We start from the raw sequence: 21,864 nt of genomic DNA on the forward strand, positions 1-21,864 counted from the left end.
CCCCCCCCCCCCCCCCCCCCCCCCCCCCCCCCCACCCCCCCCCCCCCCCCCCCCCCCCCCCCCCCCCCCCACCCCCCCCCCCCCCCCCCCCACCCCCCCCCCCCCCCCCACCCCCCCCCCCCCCCCCCCCCCCCACCCCCCCCCCCACCCCCCCCCCCCCCACCCCCACCCCCCCACCCCCCCCCCCCCCCCCCCACCCCCCCCCCCCCCCCCCCCCCCCCCCCCCCCCCCCCCCCCCCCCCACCCCCCCCCCCCCCCCCCCCCCCCCCCCCCCCCCCCCCCCCCCCCCCCCCCCCCCCCCCCCCCCCCCCCCCCCACCCCCCCCCCCCCCACCCCCCCCCCCCCCCCCCCCACCCCCCCCCCCCCCCCACCCCCCCCCCCCACCCCCCCCCCCCCCCCCCCCCCCCCCCCCCCCCCCCCCCCCCCACCCCCCCCCCCCCCCCCCCCCCCCCACCCCCCCCCCCCCCCCCCCCCCCCCCCCCCCCCTCCACCCCCCCCCCCCCCCCCCCCCCCCCCCCCCCCCCCCCCCCCCCCACCCCCCCCCCCCCCCCCCCCCCCCCCCCCCCACCCCCCCGCCCCCCCCCCCCGCCCCCCCCCCCCCCCGCCCCCCCCCCCCACCCCCACCCCCCCCCCCCCCCCCCCCCCCCCTCCCCGTCGCGAGACAACCCCACCGACCACCCCCCCACCAACAGCACGCCGAGCACCACACAACACGACCCACTGCGCCACCGCCCCCCCCAATCCCCACCACCACGACCCCCCCTCCACTAGTCCCGCGCGCCCACGGACCGGACCGTCCCCCCCCCCACCACCCAGGCCCCCCCCCCCCCCCCCCCCCCCCCCCCCCCCACCCCCCCGCGCCCCCCCCCCCCACCGGCACCCCCCAACCCCACACGCCGCGCACACCGGGCGCCGGCTGCCAACCGCCGTACAGCTCGCCCCCCCGCCCCCCCCCCCCGCCCAGCCCCCCCCCCCGGCCCCCCCCCCCTCCCCCCCCCCCCCCAAACCACCCCCCCACCAGCCGCCCCCCCCCGCACTCCCGCACCCCCCCGCCCCCTCTCCCCGAACCCTCCCACCCCCCCCCCCCCCACGCCACCCTCGCCCCACCCACCCCGGTGCGCCCACCCCCCCCCCCCCCCCCCACCCAACTCCCCCCCGGCCCCCCCCCCATCCCCCCCCCGCCACCCCCACCCCGCCCCCACCCCCCCCCCCCCCCCGCCCCCCCCCCCCCCCCCGCCAGCCGCCCCCCCTACCCCCAACCCCCTCTCCACCCCACCCACCCCCCCCGCCCCCCCCCGCCCCGCCCCCCCCCCCCCACGCCCCTCCGCCCCCCCGCTCCCCCCGCCCGCCCCGCCGCCACCCCCCCCCCCGCGCCGCCCCCCTCCGCCCTCCCCCCCCCCCCCCCCCCCCACCCCCCCCCCCCCCCCCCCCGCAACACCCCCCCCCCCCCCCCCCCCCGCCCGCGTCCCCATGCCGCCCCCTCCCTTCCCCCCCCCCCCCACCCCCCCCCCGCCCCCCCTCCCCCCGCCACCCACCTCCCCCCCCCCACCACCCCCGCCCCTCGCGGACGCCCCACCGTCAAGCCCTGGCCCCCCCCCCCCCCGCCCCCCCCCCCCACCCGCCCCCCACCCCCCACCCCCCCCCCCCCCCCCTCCCCCGCCACCCCCCCCCACGCCCCCGCCCCCTCCCCCCCCCCGCCCCCCGCCCGACTCCCCCGGCGCGTCCCCGCCCCCGCCCCCCCCCCCCCCCCCCCCCGCCCCCCCCGCCGCCCCCTCCGGCCGGGGCCCCACCACCCCCCCCCCCCCCCCCCCCCCCACGCCCACCCCCCGCCCCGCCCCTCCGCCCCCCCCTCCCTCACCCCCCCGGGCCCCCCCCTCCGCGGGCCTCCCTCCCCCCCCGGCCACCGCGTCCCCTCGCCCCCCCGCCCCTCCCCGCGCCCCGCCCCCCCCCCCGCCCGCCCCCCCGCCCCCCTGCACCCGGCCCACCCGCCCCCCCCCCCCCCGCGCGCCCGCGCCGCCCCCCCCGCGCTCCCGCCACGACACACGCCGTCCAGCCCCCCCCGCCCCCCCCCGCCGCCCCGCCGCCGCGGCCCACTGTCCACCCCCCCGCCCCCCTCCCCCCCCGCGCCCCCCCCCCCCCGCCCCCCCCCACCCCCCGGTCCGACCCGTCTCCCGCGCCGCCCCCCCCCGCTCCCCCCCCGCTCCCCCCGCCCCCCCCCCCAGCCCGGCCCCGTCCCCCCCCCCCCCCCCCCCCCCCCCCCCCCCGGTCCGCCCCCCCCTTCCCCTCCCCGCCCTCCGCCCCCCGCCTCCCGGCCCCCCCCCCCCCCCCCCCCCCCCCTCCCCCCCCCCCCCCCCCCCCCCCCCGCGCCCCGGCCGCGGCCGCGCCTCCAGGACGCGCGCGCCCCCAACCCCCCCCCTCCCGCCCCCGGCGCCGCCCGGGCCGCAGTCCCCCGGCCCCGGGCGCCCCGCCCCCCCCCCCCCTACGCCCCCGCCCCCCCCCCCCACCCGCTGCCCCCCCCCCCCCCACCCCTCCCCCACCCCACCCCCGTCCATTCCCCCTCCCGCCCCCCCCCCCCTCGCCCCCCCCCGCCCCCGTCCCGGGGCCCCCCTCGCCCCCCCCCCCTCCCCGCGCCGCGCTCCTCCCCCCCCGCCACCAGCCCGCCCGACCCCTGCCCCTAGCCCCCCCCCCGCCCACCCCCCTCCCCGGGTCCCCGCCCACCGCCCCATACCCCCCCCCCCCCTTCCTCCCGCGCACACCCCCCCCCCCTCCCAGCCGCCCCCCCCCCCCCCGCGCCCCCTCCCCCCCGGCCCACCCCTCCCCCGCGCAGCTCCCGCCGGGCCCCCGCCCCCCCCCTGGGGGCCCCCCCCGTCCCCTCCCCCCCCCCTCATCCCACCCCCCCCCCCCCGCCGTCCACCCTCCCCCCTCCCTGCCCCACCCCCGCTCCCCACCTCCCCCACCCCCCCCCGTCCCCCAGCCCACCCCCCCCCGCCCGCCCCCGCGCCCGCCCCCACCCCACCCCCCCCCCCACCCCGGCCGTCCACCCCAGCCTCCCGGCGCCCCCTCGCCCCCCTCCGCCCCCCCCCCCCCGCCCCCCCCCCAGCCCTCCCCCGCTCGCCCCCCCCCCGACCTGCCCCCCCCGTCCCCGCGCCCCGCCCCCGCCCCCCCCCCGCCCGCTCCCCCCGCCGCCCACGCTCCCCCCCGCGCCCCTGCCCCCGGCCCGCCCCCCCCGTCCCGGGCCGGGCACCCCCCCCACCCCTCCCGCGCCCGCCACCCCTCCCCATCCGCCTCCGCCGCCCCCCCCGCCCGCCCTCGCCCCCCCTCCCCCGCGCACGCCCCCGCCCCCCTCCGCCCGCCCCCCCCACTCCCCCCCCCCCCCCCCCCCCCTCCCCCCCCTGCGTTCCCCCCCCCCCCCCCGCCCGCCCCCCCCCTCCACGCGCCGCCCCCCCGCCCAGTCGCGGCCCCCCCCCCCCCCGCTTCCCCCCCCGCCTCCCCCCCACCCGCCCGTCGTCCCCGCCCCTCCGCCGCGGCCCCCCCCCCCACGCCCCCCCCCGCTTCTCCCCGCCACCCCGCTCCCCCCCCCCTCGCCGGGCCCCGCCCCCCCTCCACCCCCCCCCCTCGCCCCTCCCCGCGCGCCTCCCCCCCCGCCGCCCCTCAGTCCCCCCGCCTCGGGCCTCGGGCTGCGCCTGCCCCGGCGCGCCGGCCCACCGCAACCCTCCTCCCCCCGCCCGGCCCCCGCGCGCCCCGCCGCGGCGCCCCCCCCCCGCCACTCCCCCCCCCGCCGCCGGCCCTAGCCCCCCCGCCCCGCCCCCCCCGCGACGCCCCGCCCTCCCCCCCCGCGCCCCCGCCGCTCCCACACCCAGGCTCGCGCCGCCCCCCCGCGCCGCCACCGTCCCCCCCCGCTCACCCCGCCCTCCCCCCCACCGCCCCCCCCCCCCCCCGGACCACCGGCCCCTCCCCCCCCGCTCGCCCGGCCCTCCCCCCCCCGCCTCCCCCCCCCCGCCCCCCCCCCCCCGGTCCACCCCCCGCCCCCGCCCCCCCCCCCCGCGCGTCCCTCCTCCCCCCCCCGGCCCCCCCGCCCGCCGCCCCCCCCCCCCCCACCCTCCCCCCCCACCCAGCGCCCCGCCCCCCTCCCCCCCTATCCCCGCCCTCCGCGCCCCCCGCCAGCACCCCGGCCCCGCCCCCCCCCCCCGCCCCCCCCCCCCCCACCCCCCCGCTACGCCCTCCGCCCACCTCCCCCCGCTCCTATCAGCCCCCCACCCCTCCCCACCCCCCAGCCGCCCCCACCCTCCGCCCCCCCACCGCCCCCGCCGCTACGGCGCCCCACCCCCCCGCGCCCCCCTCCCCCCCCTCCACCCCCCCGTCTCTCGCGACCCCCCCCCCCCCCCGAACGCCCCCCCCCCCACGGCCCGTCCCCCCCCCCCCCCGGCCCGCCCCCACCCTCCCCCCCCCGCCCCCCCCCTCTCCCCCCCCCCACGGCCCCCCTCCCCCGCCCGCACCGTGCCCCCCAGCCGCGCCCCGCCGCCCATGGACCCCGCCGCCCCCCGCGGGGCCCCCCGTTGCCCACGAACGCCCCCCCCCCACCTATTTGCATTAACTCATGAATATTTAATGAGGAGAAAACAAAGCAAATCATTACTGTGACAGTGGTTTGGAAATGTGTTCTTAATTTGCATTAACTCATGAATATTTAATGAGAAGAAAACAAAGCAAATCACTACTGTCACAGTGGTTTGGAAATGTGTTCTTAATTTGCATTAACTCATGAATATTTAATGAGAAGAAAACAAAGCAAATCACTACTGTCAGAGTGGTTTGGAAATGTGTTCTTAATTTGCATTAACTCATGAATATTTAATGAGAAGAAAACAAAGCAAATCACTACTGTGACAGTGGTTTGGAAATGTGTTCTTAATTTGCATTAACTCATGAATATTTAATGAGGAGAAAACAAAGCAAATCATTACTGTGACAGTGGTTTGGAAATGTGTTCTTAATTTGCATTAACTCATGAATATTTAATGAGAAGAAAACAAAGCAAATCACTACTGTGACAGTGGTTTGGAAATGTGTTCTTAATTTGCATTAACTCATGAATATTTAATGAGGAGAAAACAAAGCAAATCACTACTGTGACAGTGGTTTGGAAATGTGTTCTTAATTTGCATTAACTCATGAATATTTAATGAGGAGAAAACAAAGCAAATCATTACTGTGACAGTGGTTTGGAAATGTGTTCTTAATTTGCATTAACTCATGAATATTTAATGAGGAGAAAACAAAGCAAATCACTACTGTGACAGTGGTTTGGAAATGTGTTCTTAATTTGCATTAAATTTCGTAAACTTTTTCTTTGATTTTCTCCAAGAAATATTCATGAGTTTGAGAAGTAATTTGAAACACTCGAGAGAGTTCTTCCTCTGATTTCCAAACACCTCAAAGTCAGATAAAAAAACTCGGCTGCGCCTCGTTTTTTCAACTCATTTTTCGGTGTTTGGAAATCGGAGGAAAAACTCTCTCGCGTGTTTGAAATATTACATAAAATTGTCGTCATTTGAATTCATTTTTAATATGAATTTGTTCTGTCAAATTCACTCCCATCTCAAAATTTGTAGTAAATCGAATCGCCCTGTGGCGAAGTCGTGAATATTAACTGCATTTTTCAGAGACTCCATGTGCCCTTCTTATGCTTGTTGACATTCGAAGGATTCCAAGTATTTCGCTCGATTTAACATTTTAAATACTCAATTTAGCTCGTAAGATGAGTAATCGTCCTTTATATTTTCCTTTTAACACCTACTTTGTTTAGTTCTTTGTTATTTTGTTGAGTATGGAAGAGAATTCTGTGATGAAGTCAAGTTTAGAGTAAAATTGGAATAACTATCTATTTGCTAACGCTTTATCTGATTCCTTTATTGATTATATTCTTCAGATATTGTTTTTTTATATATCCAAACCAGTGAAGTGGAACTGTGAAACTCGGTTAGCAAAAGGATTCAAAACTTCTTAGCGAAAAGTATTGTTAGCAGCTCTGATTACCGCGTAAAATTTAACGATATTTCAAAGTGCTACTTGGACGAAAATCGCTCCAAAATCAAGACTCTTTCATTTGAGCTGAAACTTCGCTGAAATAATCCTTGATACATTAATAATCACTCACTGAAATATCTTTCTGATATTCGAAAGAAAAGTGCCGAAATTTTATGGTTGATTTTCGTCCGCCATCAATTTGTTTGTCTCACGGCCAAAGAGTCATTATGTACAGCGGTTTCTCTCTGTGACGTCATACATGCAACCCATTCAAGTTAGCGTCGCTTTGACCATACATTTCTTGTTCGATTACCTGAAGTTTATTTGATGTTTTAACGCGTTATCGTGAAAAGAATGAACTCAGTAAACTTTTTTTAAAGCTTTGATACCTTTTCAAATGGTGGAAAGTCCTTTGGACGTTCTCTTTGTCAATCCTGAAGAGTTAGAACCAGTTGCTACCAACGAAGAAGTTATTGTGTATAAGAGAGAAGATGAAGCCGAACTAGAAGAAGAAGCAATGCTTGCGAGGAGGTTTTCGTAAAAATTCCTTACTTTCATTCCATGATTTGTATTTGCTACATACTGTCCATGATATAAAGATCTTAAATTTGAAGTTTCTTACAGCTATTGATGTTATAAAAAAAACCCGATTGCGTTGTGATGTGAAGATTTGTTGATAATTACTTAGATCTGTGTGCCGAATAATTTAGAATGCGAGCTCGTAATTCTCCTGATTTGCTACAGAACGTTTATTATTTGCTCCAAAATGTTTATTATGCATTTAATAGGTAAAAACATACGATTATCTAATATCATCTTTGTAAAAAAAAAAACATGTCAAAGGTTTCTTATTTATTACTCGCCCGACAGCGGCGTCTGTCACTCAGCTCGTAGATTTTGATTTTGTGGCTTTTGGGTCTCGCGGACCCAAATTGTGAGGTTGCTCTTTGCACTTGTATGTGAATATACCTTGAAAAGTTGTTATCCTTAGAATGATTCGAATAAATCCCGAATCTCCCTGTCACTTCGAGCGATGGAGCCGCTAGAATAACTCCCATGCATCCTATGAACTTTGTTGTGATTCTTGGCGTGCCGAGATGTATTGAAATTTCCCAATTATGATCGTCAATATTATTGAAACTGAAAAAATTTCATTGCCTAGACATTGTTTGGTCATATAGTAGTTAAGGAATCGAATGAAACATTATATATTTTCTGAATAAACCAAATAAACCCAGTTTTACGAACATGGTACATACATTAGCCACCAATGTTTTGGTTTGGGTTGAATGTATGACGTCATACGTTACTCGTGCCAGTCTTCTTGAGCCGAATTCTTGTAACAAGAAATTAATGGCGGACGAAAATAAATCGTAAAATTTTGGCCCTTTCCTTTCGAATATTAGAAAGATATTTCAGTGAGTGGTTCTTAATGTATTCAAGATTATTTCAGCAAAGTTCCAGCTCGAATGAAAGAGTTTTAATTTTGGAGTGATTTTCGTCTAAGCACTTTAACCAAAAACTGAAAGCCGTATTTTGAATTAGGCTCTACTAACTCCCGCGATTGTACGTAATTAATATATTTATAGTAACAGAAAACTTCCCCTTAATCGCGTCATACTTAAAAAGATCTGAATGAAAGAAAAAAAAGAGAGAACATTTGCTATAGTGATCGCGTCAGTGATCGCGAGTGTACGCCAAGGACACAACTATCTTAAATTTCATGAAAAATCCGATGATTCAAGCGGTACTCCACTCGTTTTTACAGTTAAATTTCACTGATGGAAGCGCAGCTGGTCTCTCTGCTATTTCTGGATTAAATGTCATTAGCGAAAAAGCAGCAAGAAAATCCGCCGACAATGCAAGACCTATCACACTACAAGAACTGTTCTACGACCAATGCCAAGTAACAGATCAAATATTTTACATCCCGGATTCTGAATACCACCCATCCTACGACTACGACTTTACTAACTACAAGGGAGATGACAGTAACTGCACCAGAGGAGGGTATCCATACAAGAGACCAGCTGGATGGAAGAGAAGGGCTGTGAGAGTGATAGGAAAGTATGAAGATGATGTTTGGCTGGGACAACCAGGCTGGAGGGAAGGATCTTCCCCAGGAGAATGGGCAGTATCCTACCATGGCAATAAAAGAGAAAATGTCTCGAGTATTGTGAATAACGGATACGACACCGAGAAATGTGTAAATCAAGTGTATGGCCCTGGTATCTACTCAACACCAGATTTCCTTGTAGCCGAGCGTTATGCCACAGACTTTATGTACAATGGTGAAAAGTACAAATGTATACTACAAAACCGTGTCAACCTCCAGAAAACGGAATCCATTAAATCATTGTTAGGCATTTATTTTATAAGCCCCAGCAAAGATGATATTCGCCCGTACGGGGTCTGTCTCAAGAAGATCTAAATGCATTATCACACTCGGCTGCCAAAACGAAAGGGCTATAGAACTGGACCTTGATACATGATACAGTGAAGATGTCACTTTTATTAGAGTGATTTAGATTTCGATGCTGTTCTTGTAACGACTGAGAGTAGTTCATCTAGCTTTGCCAACTATACTAGTCGATTCCTATTTCACAAATATCTAGCTGTCGTGACATGTTCTTGGAATTTAAGAATCAGCAAAACGTTGCGTGACCGACCCAAAGGATGTTTGCGTAGGAGGCTAATGGGGGAAATCCCCATCTTTTAGTCTGTCAGTACATATCTAGTGAATAACGCTTTACTCGGTTTAGTTTTGATATAAAACGTTGTGTGACCGACCCTAAGGAGATCTGCGTAGGAGGCTAATGGGGGAAATCCCCATCTTTTAGTCTGTCAGTACATATCTAGTGAATAACGCTTTACTCGGTTTAGTTTTGATATGAAACGTTGTGTGACCGACCCTAAGGAGATCTGAGTAGGAGGCTAATGGGGGAAATCCCCATCTTTTAGTCTGTCAGTACATATCTAGTGAATAACGCTTTACTCGGTTTAGTTTTGATATGAAACGTTGCGTGACCGACCCTAAGGAGATCTGCGTAGGAGGCTAATAGGGGAATTTCCCATCTTTTAGGCTTTCAGTCCACACCTTTATTGAGTAACGCTTTACTCGGTTTAGTTTGCATATGAATAGCAGTAAGTACAATGTACATCAAAGACTTAAATTGGTAATTAATTAAAATTAATGATGACGATGGATTCTATGTACAAAAATCTCATGCGTAAAGCATCTTATCGTTTGAATCACTAAGTTAATAGCAACAGTGGATGTCTTGTTAAAAGGCAAAAAATGAAATAAAATTAAATAATAAAAAAAAATCTAGAAAGTAGTAATAGTCATTGGTAAATATGAATCGTGAACAGTAGATATATTAATAAATGATACTATTGATTTGTCTAAAGATCGAGGGTCATTTATAGAAAGACCGCGACTGCTAGTCTTCAACTCCCACGATGAATGATATTTTTCATTCTATTGAACATCTAGTATAAAGCCACAGGTTTCAGTTATTATTATTAAATTACTTCAAATGTTAAAAAACTTTACCACGCATCTTCGTTTTTATCTTCATTTCTGCTATGGGCTTCCTGTGGAAGGGCATTGGAGGCACCAATCGCCTATAAACACAGGAAGCCCACAAGCATGGACTTCTGAAGGTACCGTATTCAGTTATATAAGTGTTTGTTCAGTTTTAAGAGAACAAGATCAAATCTTTTGCAGTGATAGCAATGCGTCCCTGGGAGGTCACGCTCATTCCTGTAATAATCGGAACTCCTTGTCTATCAAATTCGATCACTTGTTCTTTTTTACCATCTTTGGCATACACTACAATTTTTGGGCCAGTTTTAGACAGCGAGGCCACAAAGATGGTTTGACTGACAGGGTGAAATGCAATTGCACTAAAATTGGCTGTAATGCTTTTAAACTGGTGAAGAGGATCACCGTTATTGAAGACTATCACGCCAGCACCACGGTCTAACACAAAGACCTGACCGTTGTCAGCGGCACATATATCAAGAGCATGCTCTATTGTTCCTCTTCCGAAGGACTGCACAAATTTCCCATCACCATCGTATACACAAACGAGATTGTTTTTGTGAAATTTTGTAAACTCACCGCCAGTTATAAACAGTATAGTGTTACTATCGATTGCCATTGACCTTGCTCTAAACCCATCTAACAAAGAGAAACTATACACGAATTTGTTGGATTTGTCATATACGAGCACTTTACTCGCTCCCTTAGAATGATCACTAGTGTTCTTCGCTTGCCCCAAGATGTAGATGTTGTCATGCTTATCTGAAGCTACGCTCCATATTTCAGATATCAATTGGGTTTCAGAGCTCGTCTCATTTGTAAATGGAGTAAGACGGTGAAGGAATTCGCCTCTGCTGTCAAATATTTTGACAGTGTGATCATCGCTGTCTGCTACAATAAACTCCCCCAGTGAATTTGAAGTAATATCCCATGCATGTTTCAGCTTTTGGGCGTCTTCTCCTCTTTGCCCAAACGACCATGATGTAATTCCACAAAGTAACATTCGTGGATCTATTTTCTTTCCTTCAACTTCAACACAAGGCCAGGAAAGGAGCGCTCCACGTCTACCAAAACTCTGCGTCAACTCGCAAATTATTCGATTCAAGTGGTGTACCTGGTCTTGAAAGTCCCTAAATCTTTTTGTGACACAAGGAAGAGAGTGTAGCTCCTTGAGGCACGCCTTGCACGCTGGTATCACATCTATGGGGTGGTCAATGCTTTCCAGTATCGTCGCCAGTACACGGTAGCGCATAGCCATGACACGTTCTGACGAGACGAGAACCTCATTGTTGAAGGCTTTAGTTGCTTTCTTGCGTGCATCTTGAAATCTTTTCTTAGCATTCAATGAACACCTTATACCTCGACTCATCTAAATCTTGCCATTTTATCAAGGAGATTTCTTTTAGAGCAGCAATGAAGGGCTGTAAAATTACTTCTAGATTGGCTTCCTCGTAGGCATCGAGCCTGGTTTCTAGAGGGAGATTTTCGACAGTTGAAGTCTTTATACTGTCTAAGGCTTCATATAAGAACGCGAGTCCTTCATCATAGTATGATATACCTGCAAGGAGCTCCTTCTTGGCATTTTTATGTAATTCTGATTGGATTTCACTTTTCTCTTGTTCGATCTTTCTGCTCAATTCTTCAACTTCCAAACGTACGAGACGTAAGTTTTTTCGGGATTGAGAGCTTGTTGCAGCGTTTGCAGCCTGGCTTACTGTAGTACTAATCACTGCCTTTAGTCCAGCCTCCAAGAGTGTGTGCATTTTTGATCTATAGCGATTCAAATCACTGTACTAGACGTACTAGCTTTGAATAGGACCGACAGTGTTATCAAAAGAACCACGAAACGAAAAGCGGAAGTTCGAGTACACGCATAGCAAATTTTGACGACCAATCAGAGCACGCGTAATATCTCAAATGTTCAAAACAAATCCATATAAAGTAAGTTAACCACCAATCAGAGCACGTGTAATATCTCTAATGTTCAAAACAAATCCATATAAAGTAAGCTAACCACCAATCAGAGCACGTGTAATATCTCAAATGTGCAAAGCAAATCCATGTAATCAGACTACCAATCAGAGCAAGCGTAATATCTCAAATACGCTTTCAATGAGACAAAAACGAAGCCTATGGGAAACGCATTCAGGGCCTTAAATTAATTTATTTGATTGACTTCCTATCAAAATGAGTCAAGTTGGAAATTGTGCATGTAAACGAGGGTTTCAACCATCTAGTGCACAACTAATAAAAATATCCAGAAAGAGTAGAGTAGAATATAACCAATTCCAACCAATAAAAAGGCCTAAAATCTTATTATCTCTAAAATTAAGATTACATAATAATGTGGAATACCAGAAAAAATACCGATACATCAGAGAGTAACAATTATTTTCGTAGTCCTTATGTCGAAGAGCCAGACCACTTTTCATCGAAGAACAATGCGCAATCTTCAAAAGACACAAATTTTTTTTTTGCTGCTTGGACAGTTAATAAAGATGTAATTTGCGTTTCTTCAAGCATTTTTTTCTCGTAAAAATATATTCTCTGAATTTTTCGGAAAAACAAATTATCGGAATTGTACGGAAAATATATTCTCGGAATTGAATTTTTCGGAAAATATATTCTCGGAATTTCTCGGAAAGAGATTTTCATTTCCTTGATTTAAGCAAAAACTAAATAAATACATAACTAAAAACCAGTTTTTTCTACAAATATTTTAAGAAAACAAATTTACGGCCACACGCAAAAACCACAGGTTTTTGCATAACTTAGAAGAAATATTTACAGTAAAATTTCAAATATTTGAGTGTAAAACTCACCGTGAATTCTTCTTCTGATGTTCGCTTGGTGCCGTGTGTGCTTTGATATAAAGAAACCTGTAGAAAGTAAGTAGGGAAAATGAATAATTACTTAAAAAATGATGATTAAATTTGCAATAACAAAAAACACCAAAAAATATTGAATGAATCCGACGTACGATTTTTTTCTATCGAATTTTAAAATTATTGTTTCGGTGAATTCCACTTAACGAGAAATAAATAATTTTGATTAAAAAATCATCCTGTGTGAGAAGCATTTAACAATAAAAGAAATTAAAAGTATATACAGTCAATGTCATTAACATTGTCCACCGAAAAAAATACATTTACACATTTACACATTTACACATTTACACATTTACACATTTAGACTAAAGTGAGCCTGAACTTTAAATGTGAAATTCAACTCGTGAATCGAAAATCCAGAATGCCCCGACCATTTAGTCAGGATTTAAGATGGAGAATTGTATTTCAGCGTTTGTTTTATGCCAGAACGTTCGAGGAAACACGTAATATTTCTTCTAGTCTAAATGTGTAAATGTGTATATGTGTAAATGTCTTTTTTCGGTGGACAACGTTAATGACATCGACTGTATAAAAAGAGAGAGAGAGAGATAATTATTCGCTACGAAACGAGGAATTAGTGAATGACAAAGCTACTGAAAGGCATACCTCGATAATAATATAAATACGAACAGAAACCAGTCGAAACTTAAAGACAAACACAATATCAGAAAAATGTATGCCAAAGATGAGCTCAGCAAGTTTCTTCCTTATAGACACGCTGCTCCGCAGCTAAGCTTATGGAGAGCGATTTGTCTCTAGATGTGTTGGGAGGAAGCCAGACAGGAGGCGTGAATGAATGAAAATCTTTTATTTATGTGAACTGGTGATGATAAATATTGTGAATGTTTACGGTACAGTATAATTAATTATTTACTATGAGAAGTAAAAGGAGTTTAACGTTATCAAAGTAATCGGTTTATTCTTTTATTTATTGCTCGTCTTTGTTTTCTTTCTTCCTCTGTGTTCCTCTCTTTTTCCTTTCTCTATTTCTTTCCCACTTTTTGTTCGTCTTTCTTTCCTTCCTTTCTTTTTCCCCTTCTTTGTTCCCTTCTTCCCTTCTCATTTTCATCCCACTTTTGTTGGTCTTTCCTTCCTTTCTTTTTCCCCTTCTTTGTTCCCTTCTTCCCTTCTCATTTTCATCCCACTTTTGTTGGTCATTCCTTTCTTTCTTTTTCCCCTTCTTTGTTCCCTTCTTCCCTTCTCATTTTCATCCCACTTTTGTTGGTCTTTCTTTTCTTTCTTTTTCCCCTTCTTTGTTCCCTTCTTCCCTTCTCATTTTCAGCACACTTTTGTTGGTCTTTCCTTCCTTTCTTTTTCCCCTTCTTTGTTCCCATCTTCCCTTCTCATTTTCATCCCACTTTTATTGGTCTTTCCTTCCTTCCTTCCTTTTCCCTCTTCTTTGTTCCCTTCTTTATATCTTTTTCATGTCTTCTCTCCATTTGTTCTTTTCTTCTGTCCTCGTCCTTCGTTCATGATATTTTAATTTCTCCGTCCTAGGATAGTTTCTAATATAGTCTATTGCACGTCTACAGGTACCATTCATGACAATATGCAAACAAAAATTGAGAGGAAGAGGGGGAGGGAGGTTTTTTTCTGAGGAGAAATATTTTACATTTCCGAGAAAAAGAGGCTAGCTTGCTGCTTGTGGAGAAATTGAAGCCAATTCCACACCCTCCCCACCCCTAACATGATATCTTACCTGGATAGGTGTGTCCAAGTCAATCTCATCATAGTGGAAGTGAGGCATGTCCTCGATTCTAGGGAACCTAGACCTCCCATCGTATAGCCTATTGGATCAACCAATAAAAAAGTACATCTTAGATAGAGCTGTGGAGTAACATGCATTCTGATTGGCTAGAACATTGATCTTTTTTCCACATAATTTTTGAAAGGACAAATAATAGATGAATGGAATGTGGTTACATGGGTAGATGAAACGCATATTGGTGTAAATGAGTGGGATGAAATGCATGTTGGGGTAAATGAGCAGGATGAAGTGCATATTGGGGTAAATGAGTGGGATGAAATGCATATTGGTGTAAATGAGCAGGATGAAATGCATGTTGGGGTAAATGAGTGGGATGAAATGCATATTGGGGTAAATGAGCAGGATGAGATGCATATTGGTGTAAATGAGCAGGATGAAATGCATATTGGGGTAAATGAGTGGGATGAAATGCATGTTGGTGTAAATGAGCAGGATGAAATGCATGTTGGGGTAAATGAGCGGGATGAAATGCATATTGGGGTAAATGAGCAGGATGAAATGCATATTGGTGTAAATGAGCGGGATGAAATGCATATTGGGGTAAATGAGCAGGATGAGATGCATATTGGTGTAAATGAGCAGGATGAAATGCATGTTGGGGTAAATGAGCGGGATGAAATGCATATTGGGGTAAATGAGCAGGATGAGATGCATATTGGTGTAAATGAGCAGGATGAAATGCATATTGGTGTAAATGAGCAGGATGAAATACATATTGGTGTAAATGAGCAGGATGAAATGCGAGAACGATGTCCAAACTTTTTGATGACCGTAACACAATCCAAGCTAGCGCCGAAAAGGTGAATTGTGTCACTGCTATCAAACACTTGTTAGCAATGTCATAAATATCATTTTTTTCATTTATTGGCCTGGAAAACCATAATTTCACTTTAGTTCTGCAAATTTTCAGGATTTTGATTGGCTAACATTTTTTCTTGCATCGGCTGGATGGATCAAAGAGAAGAAAGGAAGGAATATATCTGGATGGATAGCTGTCAGGATGTATACTGTAGAATAGTGTGGATGCCTTTAGCACGTTATGTCATGAGTTGTGATGATGATGATATCTTGGGATCCTGGGCTTGGTTGAACGAAGGAAGGATAGTGCTATCTCATGCGTAAATCCTTATCCAGTGGATAAGTCAATGGTGTCATTCCAATAAATTTTTCCACTGGATAACATTTATCTGTCGGATAGCACTATCCACCCTCCATACAACCAGGCCCTGGTTATAATGCCGTAAGGTTTTTGGGTGGGGCAAGCTTGTAATCAGAGAGGCGGGGTGGGGGGGGAGATGGGGCTCATAAAAGAGAGGGGGGGGGGGGGAATATCTGAAATCTATTATATAAAAATCGTTTTTAATGGTGTCTATTTCAATTGAACAACAGTGTTCATGCAACGACAACTGTGAAAGCTTTATAAAGAGAATGTGCTCAAGAACCAATAATACAAGAGGATTGTCATTATTCTATGTGGCTGCACAGCGGTACTTCATCAGTGGAGGGGAGTTGCAATCAGGGGGCTCATAACCGCGAACTGGGACGAAATTTTCTGTTCGCGGACAGGTGGGCTTGAAGGGGTGGAGTGGGAGTGCTTATATAACCAGGATTCTACAGTATACAGTGCAAATATACATGTATGTATTTGTGGATGAAATACTTTATGGATGTTAATGAGAAAATCAAGTACCATCAGGAGATAGGAGATGAGTAAATCAGTACAATCAGGAGATGGGAAAATGCACAATTTTCCACTAACCTGCTCAGCCTCATGAATGTCCCACTTTTTTCACAGTTTGCACTCAGGTCTCCCTGTAAGATGTTCAAATTAAAATGGAATATTGAAGGTTGATATTTTGCAGGAGAGGACAAAGAAACTCTACAGCTATAATGGTGGGTCTACGGCCCTTGTAGGAAGGTTCAGTTTGTTGGAAAAGCATTGGTTGTGTGCGCTGCTAATCAGCTCACTCTCACTGTTGTGTTCAAGCAGGTTTAATCCCAGACTCGCCATCATATAATGTGATTAAAGTTGCTCGTAATGGTCTTCTCCTGTGCTTCGAGGGTTTTTTGCTCTGGGTTCTCCAGTTTTCCTACCTCTGTAAAATCAAAATCTTCTTTGATCATGGAGTGGGTGCCACAGGTTTGTTAGCCAGTCTGACTATTATAGTGCTAGTCTTACAAAAATAACACCATCCCTGGAAATGTTACCATATAAAACTAGGCATACAGTATGATATGCTGTAGTTTACTGTCCAAATTCTATTTCATTATCAGACCGGGAAATTGTTGTATTTAGCCGGTAAAGTTTGGCCCTTTGAGTCTCCCATTTCATGTATGCAATTGTATTCCTGGCAACTTATTATTGATGTAAAGAAAGTGACGTCATATGCACAATGCTTCAAAATTCGTGGCTTCTCTTACTGTGTAATTGCAAAATAATTCATTTAACAGGTATATTTTAGAGGAATTGGTATCAACGACGTACCACATTACAGAGAATATTATAGAGTCAGTGTGGGTAAAAAAGGATGCCAGTTGCGCATATGACATCACACACAAATAATTTATGTTAATTAACAGATCAAAAACAGTTTTCCGAATTGACCAATGAGCATGCACGATAGATTAAAATCTGACAGTTGCAATACTCGTGCGAGCTAAAATGACGATAGCGTGTTTTGGTACTCTCATCAAACATGGTTTTCGACCAATCATAGCGCACGTAGTATCCCAATTATTTTATAATTTATAATTATTCAATAATTCAATTATTGAAATGCAACAGCAGCATAGCAATGGCAGACAAGCTTTTGAAAAATTTTCCAAAATAGAATTCAGACAGGAAAAGTTTCTTTTTCAAACCAACTATTGTTTATTGATGAGCTTTAAAAGCTATTTGAGTATGTAGAATATCAAGGATTTTTTTGGGTCATTTTTATTTTTGTAAGACTAGCACTTTAAGTGCTACCCTCATAAGATAAGGGTTATGAAATATTCTTTATTAGCAGACTCAACATTGACCCTGGCACTTAAGCCTCTACCATATGGCTACCGAGGACATACACTTATAACTAAAGTTCTAGTACTCTTAGTATAATCAATGATAAACCTTGTTAAGCTACTTACATGTATAATAGGTGGGGTGTTGGTGTCAATGTTAATACTTCGCCGTTGATTTGCCTTTGCACCTTCATCTACTGACAGTCGTTTTAATTTCCTATTACCCCTAAAAGACAAAACAAAACAAAATTAGTTATAAAGAGTACATCAAATGACATCACATAAGATCGCCAACTTTAAACACCCCTAAAAAAATTAAACAACTTGAGTAGAAAGATATAACAGGCATTGTACTTTTAAAAACTTGTTCAAAAATTCATAATAATTATGAAAAAGACGAAATTAATTGAGCATTTAGACCTATCAGATCCTTTGATATCCATCACGTGCATGAATCTTTATACCTCATAATAGCTCAACATGGATATCTTTATATAAAGATTTTGAAATCTTTATAAAGGACCAAAAGAGTACATGAGCATGCCATGAATAATGACCCTAAATGGTCATTAATTATTCATAAAAGTCGTGCAATAAACTCGCAGATTGTGTTATGTCAGGTTTGAAACCACTTGGCTAACGCCTCAGGGTTTTAAACCTGATGTAACACCCTTGCTCATTTAACTATATACATTAACAACTGGAAGATTTCACAATAATGTAGTGAAACACAAAATAAAACTAGTGTGTAATCAAGCTAGTAGTTTGACTTGTGTATTGTTGTATGAAGCAAATATTATAGTATATACATATATAGAGATATTATAGATTATAGATATATTATATAAGATATAGGCATTCTTAACTCAGACATTTTGAGCATTATTCTATTGTCAGAGTACAAAACTTAGCAAATAGTGTTCAACTTACAATAATCAAACAATACTACTTGAAACCATACCAAAATAAAACTTGAAATAAAACGACTAAAACTATCTATTTGAAATTGAATGACCTGCTTCAGAAATTCTAATTTCATTTAAAAAAGGAGTGTTACATGAATCAAGTTGCTATTAAACTATCTATCAGCAAATACATGTAAACTTGTTGAGATGGAATTCACTTCTGAATATGGCGCAGTGTGAAAAAAAGCAAAATATCTTTCTTTCAGAAAAAAAAAACAATATATTTTTGATTTTGGCACTATTTTCCCCAATGTGGGATCCCTATATTATCATTTTCCACAACAGTATTGCACACAAACCTGGCATCATCAAAAGTTCTCCATATTTTTCGAGTCAGTCCCATTGATTTTTAGATTTTATCTATCAGACTATAATTTCACACGATTTTGAGATAATAATTACATATTCTTTTGTGAGGGAGAGTTTGGTGGATTTAAGAGCTGTTTCAGTTTAACGTAGGATACCCTTATAAGGAAGAAAGCACAACGTGCAAACAAATAATCATGACGCTTATGTAGATCAGCTATATTTTTTAGGGTTTGTTTCCAGCAGAATTGCTGAAGCCAAAAATATTGTTTACACAAGAATTGGGGGATATTATCAAGAAGGAAGAAATCTTTCAAATTTGAATTATTGATGTCCTGAAACAAACTTCATGCTAAGGTCTAAGGTCTAAGTCAGGGCATGGCTTACTCCTAGATTGTACGGGTCTCTGAAACAAACTCTGGGTTGATGGAAGTCATGGCACAGATAACTCGCACATCAAACCCTGAAACATTCTCTAGGCTGATTATGAAAGTCAGAGCATGACTACCTCACAGATCAAATCGGAATTTAAGAGACCACAGGAAATAATCCCTGAATTCAAATTTAGGTAGATACCCAACAAACTGTACTTCAATGAGATGCCTTTACTCCCGAAATAGAGCCTGAGACCCCAGAGGCTAGAGGATAATTTGATACTACTACATCATCACTGATTGCCTATTAATAGGTGAATGTTTCAAGAAATATAAACTGTATAGAAAAAAAATGGTTTGTCCAAATAATGTGAGACTATAACAGCATAATTTAGGTAATATCATAGCTTGAATGAATTAGAATCTTAATGATTTGTTGATGAATTTTTTTTATCTATGAAAACAGAACAACATTGTCTACAGTTTTAATGATTGAATTATGTCTAATGACATCAATTAATACTACAATTTATAATGCACTTGTGACTTTACTGTGCAGTAATATCATATTCAACCAAAGTACACAAAATTCATTTGGAAAGAAACTGCAACACTTGAAAATTATAAATCAAACCAAACCATAACGAAATATCCTACATGTAAATTCTATGAGTTCTTCTAAAAATTTTGCTACACGGATTGTATAGTTCTATAAGTTTAATGGTGTAGTTTTGAAGTCTATCAGGTTTGTGATGCAATATTCTGAGCAAACACAGAAAGATCTGTCAAGGCATAACTTATCAAGCTTTTTGTTGAAGTATTTAGAGCAAAGGTTTACCTTCCAAAGAGCTACAGCTGGTTTAATAGTAAATAAAATGTTTTTGTCTTAAGAAGGTAAATATCTTAGAAATCTTTATGGTGTTTTGTTTAGGAAGTCTTTACTTAAGCAAAATCTCGTAAACTTTTGTGACACACGGCATTCCATAACTAATCCTTAACCTATGAAAGATCTAGTCTAAAAACGAACACACATAATATTTCACACACACACAAAAATAATGTACAAAACTAAAAGATTAGCAATAATTTTGCTCAACTTCGAGAAAGATGATTTTTGAAACTTTAGTACCACAACGATCGTAGTTACATGTGAACATTATAAATTGAATCAAATCAATTGAGCTTGGTTTGATCAGGAAAAATGTACGGATATTTGAATACAAAATCATAGGATAACAAAAGAAAATAATCGTACCTTCAGAAAATTGCTAAATTAAAGGATAAATGGCACAGGAAGTAGTAGCGAAGTGTGATATTTAAAGCCCTCTTTAAGTGTGTGATGCCATACATTGATATTCTAGATGATCTTTGAATGTCAATGCTGTCATCATTAAGTGAGAAATTTGATCCAAGTCACCTGATAATGACATACCAGTTCTATGTAGAGGGTTTGATAATAAAGGTTAAATATTTTGATGACAGAAACACTTCAGACATCAATAATATCATCACTATGTATATATTAAAAAATATATATATATTATATATAATAAAATAAATAAAGCATTTTCTCTGCATATCTTAGTAGAAGTGGAAACATAATCCAAAAACATGTTCAAGAAATTCTTTAAATTCAATGCAGTTTTTAAAGGGAAATACAAAAAAAAATGTCACATCGTCCTACAAGTAAATCGTAACTGCTTTAGTAATTCCCTGTAAATCTTCCATCCAAGGAAATTTTGAAAGGAATCTATATGGAGTGTATGACTTGTTTGGACATGCAGGCAGGCATCTCGTTCCATGAAGTAAGTGTATCTGGAATAGAATTACCTTTAATGGCTATACTTAAATACAATTTTAAAAAAAGCAGATTTCTTGGGGAAAAATATACACAATAAGTATGCATAAAAATTATAATCAATAAACTTTATCAAAATTATTGTTTTTAAAACAAAATTTAAAAACTGGCATATCAATGATCAATCAATATTACATTATTCTATTATTTAATACCTTACTATAGCTGATTAGAAATAATTTTTTTTTGACATTTTCTCTTAATTACAATTATACAAATTTCACCAAATAAGATAAAAAGTGAAGGGTTTTGCTTTTGTAAGAATAACATTTTCTTTGATATATAAATGTAAATACAATGACAAAAATTCAACTCAATTCAATTAAAAATTAAAGACAAGTTTAAATGTAACCATTTCAGCATTAATCATATCCTTTTTATAATCACTACCAAATCCTGCAATCTGATTGGATCAAAGGAGTGCAATTAATTCCCAAATCGCATCCTTAGGAGCTTTTAATTGCATCCTTAAAAAAAAATTTTTTACAATAAAATAAAACAATACTAGTTCTTCTACTACATTAATTAGATTATTCTGCACTCTATATTGTGTCTTTTTCTTGTTTATGATTTTAAAAAGGATATGATTACGCGGTCGTGCGATTTTGCAATCGCTCGTTTGATTTCAGGCCAAATTGCACTCCACTGAATTACCATCATTAATTATTGAAATAATATGTGTTATAACTATGATTTTATAATAGGAAATTACAAATCATGTCTGCTCAACATTTTGGAAATATTTTTTTCTATATCCTAAGAAAAAATCTATTTCTTTAATATAAAGAGAGTTTATTTTCTTCAAGTAAATGTATTTTTTGTTCATCTACAATAAATTATTATAATCCAACTTGACCCATATGTCAGTAAGCCAAAGATCACATTTTTCAAAATCAATTTAAGCTTGCTTTAAGAAGGATATATCTAATTATTCTTGAATAAAAAGAGAGTTTATTTTCTTTAAGTAAATGTATTTTTTTGTTCATCTAAATAAATTATTATAATCCAGCTTGACCCATCTGTCAGTAAGCCTCATTTTTCAAAAACCAATTTCAGTCCTTTTTTTAAGAAGAATATATTAACACATACTAGAGTTAGATTTTAACATCATTGTTGAAGCAACAAGTGTTT

At 46.6% G+C, this 21,864-nt stretch overlaps 2 protein-coding genes and 1 pseudogene across 5 annotated transcripts in view; 1 reads left to right on the forward strand and 2 right to left on the reverse strand.

The window, feature by feature from the left end:
* The window catches only part of LOC116295961 (rho GTPase-activating protein 32), a 66,700-nt gene that overhangs the window by 34,330 nt on the left and 10,506 nt on the right, over positions 1 to 21,864 (reverse strand). For 2 of the 4 annotated variants that reach the window (XM_031703922.2, XM_031703920.2), the window contains 4 exons: positions 17,357 to 17,456; positions 15,990 to 16,042; positions 14,162 to 14,249; positions 12,397 to 12,453 (listed from right to left, as the gene is read on the reverse strand). In XM_031703922.2, coding sequence (XP_031559782.2) covers positions 12,397 to 12,453; positions 14,162 to 14,249; positions 15,990 to 16,003 — 159 coding nt within the window. In that variant the 5' untranslated portion in view covers positions 16,004 to 16,042; positions 17,357 to 17,456. Of the gene's footprint in view, positions 1 to 12,396; positions 12,454 to 14,161; positions 14,250 to 15,989; positions 16,043 to 17,356; positions 17,457 to 18,494; positions 18,598 to 20,130; positions 20,226 to 21,864 lie in introns of those variants that run through there. The other 2 variants (XM_031703923.2, XM_031703921.2) reach the window with 2 other exon arrangements.
* LOC116295969 (uncharacterized) lies at positions 7,687 to 8,974 on the forward strand. The gene has a single exon (XM_031703931.2). It carries the CDS (start codon positions 7,751 to 7,753, stop codon positions 8,456 to 8,458), a length of 708 nt encoding a protein of 235 aa, XP_031559791.2. The 5' UTR covers positions 7,687 to 7,750; the 3' UTR covers positions 8,459 to 8,974.
* On the reverse strand, positions 9,190 to 11,409 carry LOC116295962 (uncharacterized; annotated as a pseudogene).

The sequence above is a fragment of the Actinia tenebrosa genome, unplaced genomic scaffold (assembly GCF_029948245.1).
Source record: "Actinia tenebrosa isolate PJP-AT-01 unplaced genomic scaffold, QUT_ActTen_1.0 PGA_scaffold0__85_contigs__length_37466705, whole genome shotgun sequence".
NCBI lineage: Eukaryota > Metazoa > Cnidaria > Anthozoa > Actiniaria > Actiniidae > Actinia > Actinia tenebrosa.